This window comes from Neolamprologus multifasciatus, chromosome 22 (assembly GCF_963576455.1).
Source record: "Neolamprologus multifasciatus chromosome 22, fNeoMul1.2, whole genome shotgun sequence".
Classification (NCBI taxonomy): Eukaryota; Metazoa; Chordata; class Actinopteri; order Cichliformes; family Cichlidae; genus Neolamprologus; species Neolamprologus multifasciatus.
Genome location: NC_140459.1, coordinates 17,422,571 through 17,436,150, shown reverse-complemented (window position 1 = coordinate 17,436,150; position 13,580 = coordinate 17,422,571). Strand labels below are relative to the sequence as shown.

The following is a 13,580-nucleotide window of genomic DNA, read 5'->3' as shown; positions in this document are numbered from 1 at the left end:
ACAGCTTTACAGATACATTCACTAAGTGTGTGTGGGACTGTCACTGATTTTCGGATTGGCTAACTTTCACAAAGACTGTTTCACACAATGTTCACTGAAATGTCATCAAACTCTGTGCTGAACTTACTGGTGTCTCCAGCAAGGTGCCTGCATATTTTGCTGGGATTCGGGTAAAACTGGTTGACAAGGGTTAAGAATGAAAATTTGGAGGAAGGCCAGAAGGAGCAACAGAATCTTCTAAAAATATTAGTGAGAATAAATCACTTGGCAAATGAAAGGTCGCTGGTTTGAATTTGCATCAGGAAGGGCTTTGCCAAACCAAACATGCTTGCTGAGGCGATCTCTTGTGGTGAAGGAGCAGCTAAAAGTAGCTTCTGTTAGTAATGACCACCTACCTCTCAGATGGCAGTATTCGTATCCCCAAAATCAAGATTATGACAGAAAGAAGGCAACGGAAGGACGTAACAAATTGGCAAAAGAAAATATAAGAATCTGCATGCTGAGTTAAAACCCTCGGCGTTTGAGAAAAGTTGCCTTCAATGTAAGATTTTAAAGCGCCTGCAGAGAAAGTGTTGAAGCTCAAACATCTGCCCCAGAAAACAAGCAAGAGAAAATGTGTTTTTCTTGGAATTTACAGTCAACACTGCAATTAAACACATCTTAATAGCACTATAGTGTGTAAATGACCTCATGGCAGTTGTGTATAAAATGCAGTGGATTTGTTACGCACCGAACGTGAGAAGGGTTTCTATGGCCACGTGACGCAGCTCTTCATCAGCTGAATCGCACAGCGCTACCACTGCTCTGATGCTCTCGACCGCCTGCGCACACAAACAAGATAAAAATGTAAAAATCCAAATGACATGTTTCTCTTTATTGCATAAAAATGCTGTTTGCACAGTTTAGTAAACAGCTACTGACCTCCAGACAGCTGAGAGCTGAGCAGGCTGCCCTCTGACTCTGTACTCCAGCCTCCGACAGTGCCTGGGTGTAGCACTCCACTGCCTGCAGACACACAAACAACCATTAAAAATGTGGCTCAAAAGGCAGAAATGGTGCGCCTACCGTTTTATCTTGAGCATTACTCACCCTGGTCCTGAAGTGCTTGTTTGACGCTCCAGAAGAGAGGTAGTCGGCGGCTGCCTTGTTGACCTGAGGGTCCTCTGCAGTGAGGAGGGATGCCAGGGCCCTTAGGGTTCTGCTTCCAGGCCAGAGAGATGACAAAGGTACCTCCTCCAGTTCTGCGAGACAGCGAGAATAGTCTCCGCTGCACAGGACCTCTGCAAACACCTCTGAGGAGGAAGCCAACGCAGACACACGCAGATTAAACCGAGGATAGGACCAGCTGTAACACTCACAGGCCTCATCTACACACAAACGTCCTTTCTACTAAATCCTGATTAGAGGTGAGGTGATCGATCCAGAGACATCGATGCAAACGCTGGTATTACTATTGGATTGATACTAGCATGATAGCATCAATACTGTTGGCAGTCACGTATATTTTATTTATAGCCTATAGCACATTTAAACAACAGAAACTGACCCAGAGTGCTTTAGAGATGGGCACATTTACATTACATTAAAAAAACAACAAAAGAAAAAAAAAACACACAGCTTCAAAACACACAAAAAGCTGAAAGCTGCGTTTTTCTGTGTTAACTAATTATTGTGGAAAGCAAAGGTCACAGTGATTTAGCTCAGAATTTGCATATTGCTGATGATTCATCTCATAAATCATGAAACGCTGCTCTTCCCTATGTTGTAGATAAAGCATCAAAATGTTAGCTCTAATATTTGGATTAACTTGGAGAAATCTTGGACTTGCACAGGTGTCCGTGTATGCCATGTAGCACAAAATATACTCATTTTGCGACTTAGGTTAAGAAAATAATTCGGTTATTACAGGACACAGCCAACAACAGAGGAATTCGTGTCACGATGTAAGCATCACAGCTTTTGCGCACCCTCTCTGGCCAGGTGCAGCAGGTGCGTCTCCATGTCCTGGACTTCATGTTGTAAGATGTAGCTGTAGAACTGAAACACAGTCAGGACGTCCTGAGAGAGCGCAGCAGCGGGAGGACTCTGTGCCGCCAGCAGGTCGCTCCTGTCCACCATCTCACCCACTACCATGCTAATCGCTGGAGAGAAGAGATCAGTGCATTGTTCCAAGATAACTGCATAACATTATTTAGTTTCAGCTATACAACAAAAACCAAAGAAAAAAAAAAAATCACAATGCCGTGTTCACACAGCCTGCAGTCACAGTTTATTTCATAACATAAACCAGTTTGTTTCTATCCATTTTCATCAGCTGCATTATATTCTCAGTTAAATGCAGATGTCTAGTTTCCCCCTCAGGAGCACATTAAAACCTGTTTACACCCTGAATACGTGAGTCAGTTGAAGCCCTGACTGAAGATGAAATTTTAAGTATAACCTGTGGTCTGTTTGCAGAAACAAAGAAGGGACGAGCGAACCTGTATCGGCGCCGTGTGGGCGGTTCTCCTGCAGCACCGCCGTGTAGCGCTGATTCATGTGTTTGAACACTCTGTCCAGCGTGGTGTGGAAAAGTCCCTCAGAGCCGCTGCATTCTGACCACAGAGTCATCAGCTGGGGGCGCTCCACGAGGCCCGGGAGGACTGAGGAAAACAGGGCAGAGCACGAGGTCAGACCACAAACCCTCAAACCTCCTTCATGCACCGTAACGATTTGTTTTGCTGCTTTAAAGTATAAGATGTATGTTGTTCTTTGGTTTCCAGATTATGCAAAAACTACAAAGCCAATCTTGGAGGGGTGAAGCATGAGAAAAGAAAGGAAAAAAAAACAAGTAAAGCAGGACGGCGGCCTTGTTCGAGGAAATCTGGTCTACGTGTTTAGATACCCACCATCAGCAGCAGATGTTATTGCTCCCAGTTTGTCCACGCTGATCTCTGCTAACTCCTCTAGCAGCTGGGTCTGTCCTGACAATTTGAGGAGGACACTGCGACGCTGCCAGACACTGACCCCACTGGTCAACATCTGCCATGTTACCAAGAAAAAATGAAAACATGTCAGATGCTAAAATTTCCAGGAGGTAGCTGGTGTTTTACTTAAGCAGGATGAATGGTAATTATAATATCAACTATCAGAAGGAGCTCTACCTGTATGAGGTGAATACAGTACTGAAGGTGGATGACAATAGCCACGTCCAGATTCTCATTTCCAGTGGTAAGTGGGAGGGGGCTTCCTGCCACACTGTTGCCCACCCCGGTGTCCTCTGTCAGGGCTTCGCTCAGGTGTCCTCTGGCTTCTGGATGCTGAGCCCTGAGCAGCAACATACAAGAGTCACCACCGAGGGGCAGCGGTAACACACCGACTGTACGTGTAGTGAGTTTGTTTTTAAAGAGTCCAGTCGTCCTTAGAATCCTAAGAATTAAACTCTTCATTTGCTGCCAAGCACTTCAAAGTTCTCACCAGTTTTTGAGAACTGGGTGAGAACTATAGTTTTTGGTATGGGACCTTAAAAAAAACTGCATGTGTATATATAAATAAATGAAACTGTAATGTTTTAGCCAATGCAAAATATTACACTCACCCGATCCTCTCTCCATCTGCATCAAAGATCGGAGACCTCTGTGGGGGAATGCTGATGACAGCGTTATCGTCTCCGGTATCATCGTCGTCAAAGTCAGAGGTGTTGAGGAAGTCAAAGCTCTCCAGGGCACTCTCCACAGTCAGACTGAGGCTAGAGGATCGACTCCTGTGACCCGGGAGACGGCACTGGGGGGGAAAAGACAGGATGATGGGCATCCAAAGAGTATAAAAACAAGACAAACAAGACAATAAAGTTCAAATGAACCCTAGGATGGCAGTTTTTCTGAAAATTTTAGTGCACAAGAGCTTCTGTAGACGTTAATGAGACTGAGTTTACCTTCAGTAGGTCTTCCAGACGCATCACTTCCTGCTCCAGGTCCTGCAGCTCTCTGCAGCGATGAGTCAGCGACTCTAATCTGGTCAGCAGGCTGTGGATGGCCTCCTCCAGGCTGCTCTCCAGGAAAGCCCTGCTTCCCTCTCCCGCCCAGCTCAGACTTCCCTCACCCTCAGCAGCGCTCCCACTGGGCGGCATCATTTCTGAGGAAGTCAGCCTCTTCACGAGCTGCTTCGTCAGGCTGCCCGCCTCCTCTGTGTCCAGTTCCACAGGTTTCAGCTCATCGGCGTGATCCAGGAAGACATCCTCGGGAGCCACTGCGGACAGCTGTCCATCTGAACACAAGGACGGGGCAGCTGAACCACAGTTGGAGCTAGAATTACGCTGAGACTCTGTGCGCTCCCACTCCGAGTCTTCGGCCGCTTCGGCTTCATCGCTGGCAATGCTGGCACTGGTCCTGCTGCCCCTGCTTCCTCTACTGCCCGTCTCCCCATCCTCCTCGTACTCTTCCTCCTCCTCTTCCTCCACTAAATGCTCCTCTGCGATGGAGTCCTCCCTAGTTGGGAAGATTTGCGTAGGTAATGGTTCTGTTTCCGGAGGAGTTACAGTAATCTCAGGGTTGGACTGGCCCGGGGAGTAGGAGCTCAGGGCAGGGCTGGGGCTGGGCGTAGAACCAGACGTATCAGAGAAGGTGAAGGACAGACGCTTGCACTCAGCCACACCGCAGCCGCCGTTCTCAAAGACATCGTCGGGCAGTGTGGACTGAAAATAGAGACAGGAGAATAAATCTGTGCTGCAAACAAGATAAAGGACTGAGATCTGGCTGAAATCAGTGAATGAAGGACAGAAAAGTGCAGAAGAAAGCTCCTCTTGTTTTCCAAGATAGAAAAAGCGATGGCACACTATACTGATACTATACTTGTGATCAGATCTGAACCCAAATTGAATCGAACAGTGAGGTAAATATAAACAGAAAACATAGGAACAGCTTAACGAACATGCAAACAGACGTGCAAAGAGCCACACATGGCGTTCTGTAGTCCTTAAAAAAAGGGACAAGGTGAACCCAAGTGTGTCCACAAGAGCAGAGAACTACATCCTCATCATGTCAGTGGGGGTAAGAGGGCACACAGAGTCGGGTTAGGAGGGTCACGGGGGCCACAACACACTCACATAAACCTCCAGACTGGATTTGGGCCTTGGCCGCAGTGAGGCCAGGTCACCAAACGAACGACTGCGCCTTAGCTTCTCTAGCAGGGTGTCTCGGAGCATGTGCAGGAAGGAGAAGCGCTGGCGCTCCACGGGGTAGGGCTGCCACTTCTTTACACAGTAAAGGCAGGGAAATAAGACAGGGTGTTGGGTATTTGAGGGCAGGTGGGTGAAATGTAGGATATACAAGATGGGGGCAGAGTGTGGGTATAATGGGAATATGCAAAGAAAAGGAGGGAAACGGGCGAGGGTTAGTTTAAGGGTGGTGCCTGCACGGCTTAAGCATCAACTGAAAAAATAACATGGGGCATGATTTACATCACGGTGCAGACAGTGCATGGGTTAGTGTGTTATGGATCACAGAATATGCTAACAACTTGCTTGACTCACAAAAAAGGAGGTGTCCTGGAAGGTGGGGGTCTCCGGTGTGCCCTGGCTGTAGACGGACACTCGTCTCTGGAGAGCTGCAGCTTTGCTCACATTGCCAGACGACAGAGTCAGGTCCTCCACGTCGAAGGGGCTGGAGAGGAGGATAAAAAAAGACAAAGCTCTTAATGACACTGCTTACATTTGGTTTCAAAAACCTATAAATGGGCAGCCCTAAAAATGTGGTGTAAACAACCACAAAGATTCATTGTGATGCAGTCACTCAAGCCACTTCCTGAGGTGGTCTGTTGCAGTGTAAACAACAATATTTCATGATGGGTTTTCAACAAGGGCTGGGAAAAACATCATTGATGAGGTGCTCCTTTTTGAAAATCAGTACTGAAACATTTGGTGCTGGCTCTGGAGCTGTGTTTGGAGACCTCTGACCACAAGTGTGCACAGCAAGGCATCTCGGTTGTGTAAAAACAAAATATGAAGTGGGTGTTACTATGATGTTTCACCAGCAGATGGCAGGACCTCACAAGGCATGCAGACCCCGACTTTAATGCTGTGACACTAACAACCGTTGTAGATGCTCCAAACATATGGCCGGTCCAGCAACAAGACTAAAATAGTTCTGGACTACCTCTGAACAATCCTGCTACCCAGCAGTGATACCATCTGGCAGTTGCCAACTCATTATGTACCCTAATTCGTGCAACACCGGTTAGATTCAGCGAGCTTCTACTTACTACCACGTGACTTCCAGGTTGAGTTTGATGGTCCCGAGGTCATTGACGTCCACAGCCACCACCTGAGGCACGGCAGTGAATAGCTCCTTGGTCTCACAGATGACGCTGCCCACCAGCATGTGTGTGGCCAAACCCTTCAGCTCCGTCACCTGATGGGCACAAACTTATGTTTGTTTCTCATTTCAGTGCCACAGCGCAACGTGTTAGACACGAGGCTATCTGGGTTTGTACAGACCTTGATGTTAATAAGGTCAGTAATGAGGGGCATGAAGACCATCTCGTCTCCATCCCAGCTTTGCCTGGAGTTTACTTCAATCCTCCCCTTCAGCTTCCACCGCTGGCGACCGTAACGCATGAAGATCTAAAGGAAGGAGCAAAAAAAAAAAAAAAAATTTAACCATATACCTTTATAATGGCTGAACTTATAAGCTAATTTTTTTTTAACTGCTCACTGTTTGTCTCACTAAACCAACCAGCTAAGTGCTAACTTTGGAGCTGGGTGGAGTGTACAGTGGTGTTTCACTGAAAGATGGCCAAAGCTGTTGCTACATAAATATCATTACAGCGGTTTCAAGCTGAAAGAGTCACTTGTGTCTATCTGTCCCAATCCTGTTAAAAGTAGACCCAAGAGTCAGCAGTTAGGGCAAAGAAAATAAACTTGCCTCATATTGGTCTCCAGGACAGAGTCGAGCAAATCCTGCCAAACCTGTCAGATAGAAGTGACAGATATTTATATTATGCACAAAGAGGAGAGAAAAAAAATAAGTTGTTACCTCACTTTCTTATTCAGAATGAATTATTGCACAATGAGACAAGCTGCTTTTAACTGTCAAACATATTTTTGTCATGACTTTTCAGGGATTCAGGGTTTCTAACTTGGTCCATGAATGAGAAATCTTAGGATTTTTGCTCCAATGGATGTAAAATCATCACCAAAACATCTGGATTCTAAATAATTCCAGTGTGTAAATGACTAAACTTGCATTAACTTCTCATTTAAACCATTCACGTCCCACCTTTCATTTTGATATGAAACTCCCCGAGCAGGTTCTCCAGTTCGCTCTCAAATGCGCTCATGTTCTGGAGGACGGAACGAGAGAGATAAGACTCATCACACAAACGGCCCTCACAAAAACGAGAACAACAACAGTAATCAAGTTATCTCTGCAGGCTTTGACAAAGCCGGTCAACACCAAACTACAGAGGAGACGGGAGGGCGGGTCTAAGCCCTCGGCACAGGTGGCGACAGGTGTGCTTGTCATTGGGATTTAAAGGTAAGTATCTGGCTTTGCAGTTTAGTGTTTACAAATCCCTGTAAGCAGTAATCTGTATCATATACTTAGAGTGGGTGCTGTCAGACGTGACTACGTTTAATGCGCCATGTTCTGAGTTTATATATAATCTGCAAATATCTCTGTTTAAATGTCATAATAATTATTGTAACCCTACAATTACAGTTACTTTTTACAGCTCCATTCGCTTTACAGGACGAAGAGTCTGCAGCTGACAGCTCTGAGTACCTCGGTGTATTCCTTGTACCGACGATTAACCTCCGCGATACTCTCTTTGGTGCCTTTGGTGGAGGGCGAGGACGAAAAGGCCTGCTTCATCCGGATGGCACCCTCTCTGAGACGGCTCTGGATGCAGAAGGCCTCGTATAGCTCATCCACCTGCACACACACAGAGTCCCCTCCATCTTTAATCGGCCCTCACGAATTTGCAGACGGGGTAACACACACGAGACAGAAACTTGTGCAGTTATGAAATAAAGTTATAAACTTCCATATACATGAAAACATCCCCAGGCAAGGAGCAAATTCCCAAAAACTTCCAACTGCCATGTGAATTTTTCTGTGTTTGCTTCCCACTGGGATTCATTCACGGATGGCACAGCTTCAGGCTTGTGCAATGAGAGCAGAAATAAGCACAGACATGATTAACTTTTGCTTTACACTTTATTTCAGATACACATCTGATCACATGGTCAATAAGACTGTACAGGAAGTCCAAAACAGAAAAGGCCTGCAGAAGTAAACACAGTAAAAGGCTGACATTACACACACAGACAGAAAGATAGTCATCAAGACCGACAGGAGAGACAAATGGATAAACTAAGAATGGATAAAAATGTCCTGAAGTAAGCTGGCACATGCAGCTGCTGTATATCTGTGTAACTCTAACCCGACGCCTGCACTGTCCCAGTCTGCGAGCCCAGTGGGACACTCCCACGGCGGGGCAGCAGCAGACGGGGTTTAGAGCTCATTTGTCTGCCCAACTGCAGTTTGCAGCACTAGCCTGACCTAACCCAAACCCGCAGGGAGAGGGAACGACTCCATCAACATCCTGCTGTCTAAGTGTGAGCTAAAATGTCAGCGTTTCAGCTGAAATCAAATCACGATGATGCTGAAGCAAAAAGCTCATCTCAACAGACAGAAATGCACTCCGCCGTGAAGCCACAGGCACAGCAGATTTAAATGATTTTATTATGAGCAAAGCTTTGGTAATGAAGTTATTATAATTCTTTATAATAACGCTGTTTCAAACGTTTTTAATTGTTTCACATTTCCAAACACGAGTGCTCCTTAACCAACCCTACTCTTTAAAAATCAAGTTCTCCTCATCAATATTTGTATTTCCTAAATTTTTCACATACTTGATTAAAATTCAAACATTTAAAAGGCTCCAAAAACAGACACGAGTCATTATGAAGCAACACTGAGCTGTAATCCCAGCACTTTTCGAGGATGCGGTTGAGTCACTCAGAGCCATTGTACCAACAACAACATTTAGCAGCGGTTCCAGATTTTTAGCGACCTGTCCTTTGAATCTTTTGGCTTATTTTGAACTAAAATTCACATGTGATGAAGCGGCAGGCGAGCAAAAAACAAAACACCTCTGGTGAGCCTCATCAAAGGGAAATATCTCCGGCCGCCTGACGAGAGCGCTGAAATATTGATGCCTCGCGCTCTTTATGGCACTCATTAGGGAGAAGCAGGAGAAAATGGGCCATTCTGGCTCCTGTCGTCCCAACAGCTTATCTAACTGTTTGTTTGTGTATCTTTTGTGCATCAGCCGAATGCTGCCAGAGTGAGAGCAGACTTTTTGCACGCGCCACGTGCTGACATGTGCATGGAGAGCGTGTTTTTGCAAGCGGTGGGTGGGCAAAGGAGTGCTTCTAATAAAAAAAAGTGAAAGTGGTTTGCGGTGGGATGGATATTAGAGTGTGTAACTCTTTTTGACACACACATACGCACAAACCCACCCACTCCACCTTATACCAACTAAGCCTTCACCACCCCCCACCCTCAACCAGGACCCAGCCCGTCTGTCTGTCTGTCCGTGGTATGTGATGTATGTGGCAGGGCGGCAGCAGCTGAGCTGAGCTGGCTAGAAAACAATTTCAAACCTCAACTGTTATTCTCAGCACTTGGAGAAAATAACGTTTTTTGTTTACAATAAAGGGGGAAAACACAAAACTTGTTTTTGTGCGTGATCCAAGGAAACTTTTTACACCTCACATAAATAAAGAGACGACTACAACGAGGTATTCATTGCCTAATGAAAAGCCATCATTCTTTAGAGGCAATCAGCGGCCGTATCATATTATCAGCTTAATGGAGCCAATTTTTGTCCCCAATTACAAAAAAGCCCTTTGCTGCCTTCGAGGAAACGTCCTTTTGAAGGTCAGCCAGGCTCCTCCACTCCAGAGGGTGGCCGTCAGCATATTGCTGAGCCTTGGGCACATTTCAGCCCAGAGGAAAAAAAACAAAGAAACATGAAAGGCAAAACACAAAGAAACAAGAGTAACCTCAGCACAGGAGGAAGGAGAGGATTGCACCCGGCAGAAGCGCTGATGCTCTTTTAGACGCGCATACACACAGACAGACGGACATGTGTTATACATCCTGATAGCAGCTCCTGTGGAGATCTCCCCGTCTTTCTGCCCTTTGTCTCGGTTATGTATCATTCAAGAACCGTAAAATAAATAACTAAAATAAAAAAATAAATAAAAAAGAATACATCTGAAACATTACATGGTTGTAATTTTGGCAAATGTACAAAATATACAAGAAATTGTAAAAAATCTAAACAAAACATCAATTTTCTTTTAATGGAAGCTTCCCTAAATGGTAAAAATTCATTTTTTCCCCCACTGTGGATCAACAAAGAAAAACAATCTGCAGATTTCTCAGGAATAACAATAATCTTTTGGAAATGTTACACCAATGCCAATAACAGTAATTTTAACATTAATTAAAATAAAAATATAAAATATGAACAAAACAGAAACATTTAAAGCACTTCTTTAATCAAAGGAAAAGTACATCTGTTTAACAGGCCACCCGTAAAGACCATCTGAACCTTTTTAAATCACCTCTCTACAGATGCTAAGAGACATTAAATGGAAATGTATTCTAAATTAAGTCCTCTATTGGACTGTGCTAATTGCAGCTCGCTGCGATGACAAATAACCTGCACGGCTCAGAGACCGAGGGATTATTGGAATTACTGGGGAATCAGTTATGCTCAGAGTGAGCATAATATTGCATATTTATGTATTTGGTGTAAAATAACAATTTTTTGCATTTTCAATGCATCCCTTCCTAAAACGCTCCTAATAACATTTGCTTGGAACGTTTTAAAGGATTATCTCACTATCATCAGTGCGTATGATTTAAAAACGTGGGGTTTTAGATATTAGCAGTGAATCTTTCAGATATGGCAGCAATCCTCTTAAGATATGGCCATTATTCTGGATCATAGATGGCGCCTCGCGCACGTGCACACACTTTGTGCCGGGGGACCAGTGATTAGAAGCAGATTAAAACAGGCGGGCCACACCAAACAGCTTCAAACACACATGAAGCTCTCTAGGGAGCTGTGGGTGTGTGTGTGTGCGCGCGTGCCAGTGGCAAGATTAGCATTCAAGGGAAGTGGGGAAAGCAGAAAATGCCCTATATTACAAATAATCACATGTAAAGCATGCACACTCATTCTGGATTGAATTTGGCACGTGTTTAACACACACACGCTCTCTCGGGGGAAGAGGAGACGTCTGGCAGACGATCGTCTCACCTTCAGTCTATTTAATGATGCCCTGCTGATACCAGCGGTCAACACCCACTCCCACACACACACACACACACACACACACACACACACACACACACACACACACACACACACACACACACACACACACAGAGATATATATAGTCTCTGTCCCATGCAGGACATCATACGGGTTGTATCATGCCACCTGCTTCCTCCATGTGTGCCAATTACTACTCAGACATCTGCAGGCAGCGCAGGAACAAAAGAGCAGAGCTGATGTGACTCACAATCTAACAACTTGCTGATGGATGATTGTTAAGTCATCCCTCACGGCAGCTGTCCTACACAAAGAGACACGCCTCAGCCTGAGCAAAAACACTGACAAACATGTTCACGCTTACTGTAGCTCAGCTGCTGAAACGCCCTTTCTTTCTCTTTTTTTCCACTCGCAGTTTTGTTTACACATGCACTGGCCAATCACGTACATGTGTTTAAGACATGCGGAGTAGTCCAGGTGAGTTTATTGTTCCCCATCCTATATGTTGCTTTTAGCTCTGAAGTCCTCATTTGTCCCTTTTGGTGCAAAAAAAACCTAGAAAAAAAAAACTAATCAGCATCAGCTGCCTGATAAAAAATGCATACTTCCTGTTTGCCCTGTCCTACATACTGTCGATTTGTTTGGACCATAATCAGCGTGTTATAAGCCTTCTAATGCATCATACAAGTCACACGTCCCTCAGACTTTATGTCCTTATCACTACAGTTACTTATGGTTACTGATGCGTACAGTTTAAGTCAGTCTGTGTGATGCTGAAGTTGTTTCTACATTATATTTTCACACATTCTGCCCAGTGTCGGGAAAAATCAGGTCGGGACATTGGCCAAAGATGCCCTTGAACACATGTAGCACACAGCAGGTGACAGTCCCCTGCAGACATGTCTGTTAGTCTGGGTACAGTGGGTAGCAGCACACATGGCGCCCAGTGAACCAGATATTTGTGCTCTCACATGCACCTCTGTGAAAGTGAGTGATGATTAAAGAAAGTTTGGGCTGAAAATGACTTTTCTTTTCCAAACTCACCGGCCACTCCATTAGAAACACCTGGTCAGCTGCTTGTTGATGCAAGTATCTAATCAGCCAATCACATGGATCAAGAGGATGTTTTCTCTGGACACTTTGGGCCCTTTAATACCAACTGTATTACTTTTAATTAGAAGAGAAACTAGCATCTGATTAATTTAAAAATAAAGACAAACCATTTGTCAAGTCACAAGTTTGAGTCTTTTCTTTAAACTATTTTATCTCTGATAAGCTACACAAAGTCAGATAGTGAGTATAAATAAAAACTGATTGAGTATTAGGCTTAATTTTAGTTATGCTTCAGCTTTTGAGGTTTTTTACATGGCACGATAAATCAGACACTTCACTGCTATTTCAAATATTTACCCTTTCATTCAAATCTATTTTTGCATGAAGCCTGAAAGAGCAGAAGAGCTTAAGAATAACGCTAAGCAGTACGTGTTTGTTTAACATCATCCGTCACAAGACAGAACAAGCTCCGACTTCTTTTATCTTTCTTATCAAAGTCAAAGTGGAGCAAGCTGCAGATACACTTCCTGAGTTCCCTCTCATTTTTCCCCCCCCATCTTTGAGGGCCATGTCAATCGCTCCTCGCTGCAAACTGCCCTGACCCAGATTCCCTGTCGCTTTCATCCCCGCAGAATCGCAGTCACGCTGCTGTGTTGTTGTTTACCTGTGTATGCTTTTGGGACAAATGTTCTGAAGGTGGGTTTTGTAGTCGAGATGCATGTGAACATAAAGGGTTAACGCCACCCAACAGACGGCCCCATCCAGCTCATCAGGACTTCAAAGGCTCTGTCTCCGGGTAACCATGGTTACCTTTGGAGCTGCACTGTTGTTTGGGCGTGTGTGCTCTGATTGCCTGCTGTCACATCTGATTTGACGCACAGCGAGGAAGACCATTAAAGCTCTACAAAAGGCGATGTGGAAGAAAAGTCAAAACCTTGTAGGGGATTAATGTCCCCAAATGGCAACCTGTGAGGTGACTACAAAGAGGATGCAGGGGGCCAAAAATCCCTACCTGGCAACCTCAGAAAGGATGTTTTTACCTCAACCATGGAAACAGCTGGAAACTTCGCTAATATATAAACAGATTAGAAGAGCAGGAATGCTAAGCTAATGCCTGGCAGCAAAAAAGCAGGTGAAGTTACGCCTAAAACTGCAGCTTCACTCAATAAACTCAACGTGAAACCGGTGGAAAGAAAAG

The 13,580-nt window shown here is 44.8% G+C and overlaps 1 protein-coding gene across 5 annotated transcripts in view; it reads right to left on the bottom strand.

Moving 5' to 3' along the window:
- ripor2 (RHO family interacting cell polarization regulator 2) overlaps nucleotides 1–13,580 on the bottom strand; it is a 75,145-nt gene that overhangs the window by 6,507 nt on the left and 55,058 nt on the right. For 4 of the 5 annotated variants that reach the window (XM_085149377.1, XM_085149374.1, XM_085149376.1 and 1 more), the window contains exons 7-22: nucleotides 7,758–7,907; nucleotides 7,254–7,317; nucleotides 6,900–6,943; nucleotides 6,473–6,598; nucleotides 6,238–6,386; nucleotides 5,510–5,639; nucleotides 5,084–5,230; nucleotides 3,914–4,672; nucleotides 3,578–3,762; nucleotides 3,144–3,306; nucleotides 2,889–3,021; nucleotides 2,481–2,642; nucleotides 1,968–2,141; nucleotides 1,090–1,292; nucleotides 922–1,005; nucleotides 731–821 (exon numbers count right to left, since the gene is read on the bottom strand). In XM_085149377.1, coding sequence (XP_085005503.1) covers nucleotides 731–821; nucleotides 922–1,005; nucleotides 1,090–1,292; nucleotides 1,968–2,141; nucleotides 2,481–2,642; nucleotides 2,889–3,021; nucleotides 3,144–3,306; nucleotides 3,578–3,762; nucleotides 3,914–4,672; nucleotides 5,084–5,230; nucleotides 5,510–5,639; nucleotides 6,238–6,386; nucleotides 6,473–6,598; nucleotides 6,900–6,943; nucleotides 7,254–7,317; nucleotides 7,758–7,907 — 2,764 coding nt within the window. The remainder of the gene's footprint in view (nucleotides 1–730; nucleotides 822–921; nucleotides 1,006–1,089; nucleotides 1,293–1,967; nucleotides 2,142–2,480; nucleotides 2,643–2,888; nucleotides 3,022–3,143; nucleotides 3,307–3,577; nucleotides 3,763–3,913; nucleotides 4,673–5,083; nucleotides 5,231–5,509; nucleotides 5,640–6,237; nucleotides 6,387–6,472; nucleotides 6,599–6,899; nucleotides 6,944–7,253; nucleotides 7,318–7,757; nucleotides 7,908–13,580) is intronic. The other variant, XM_085149379.1, reaches the window with a different exon arrangement.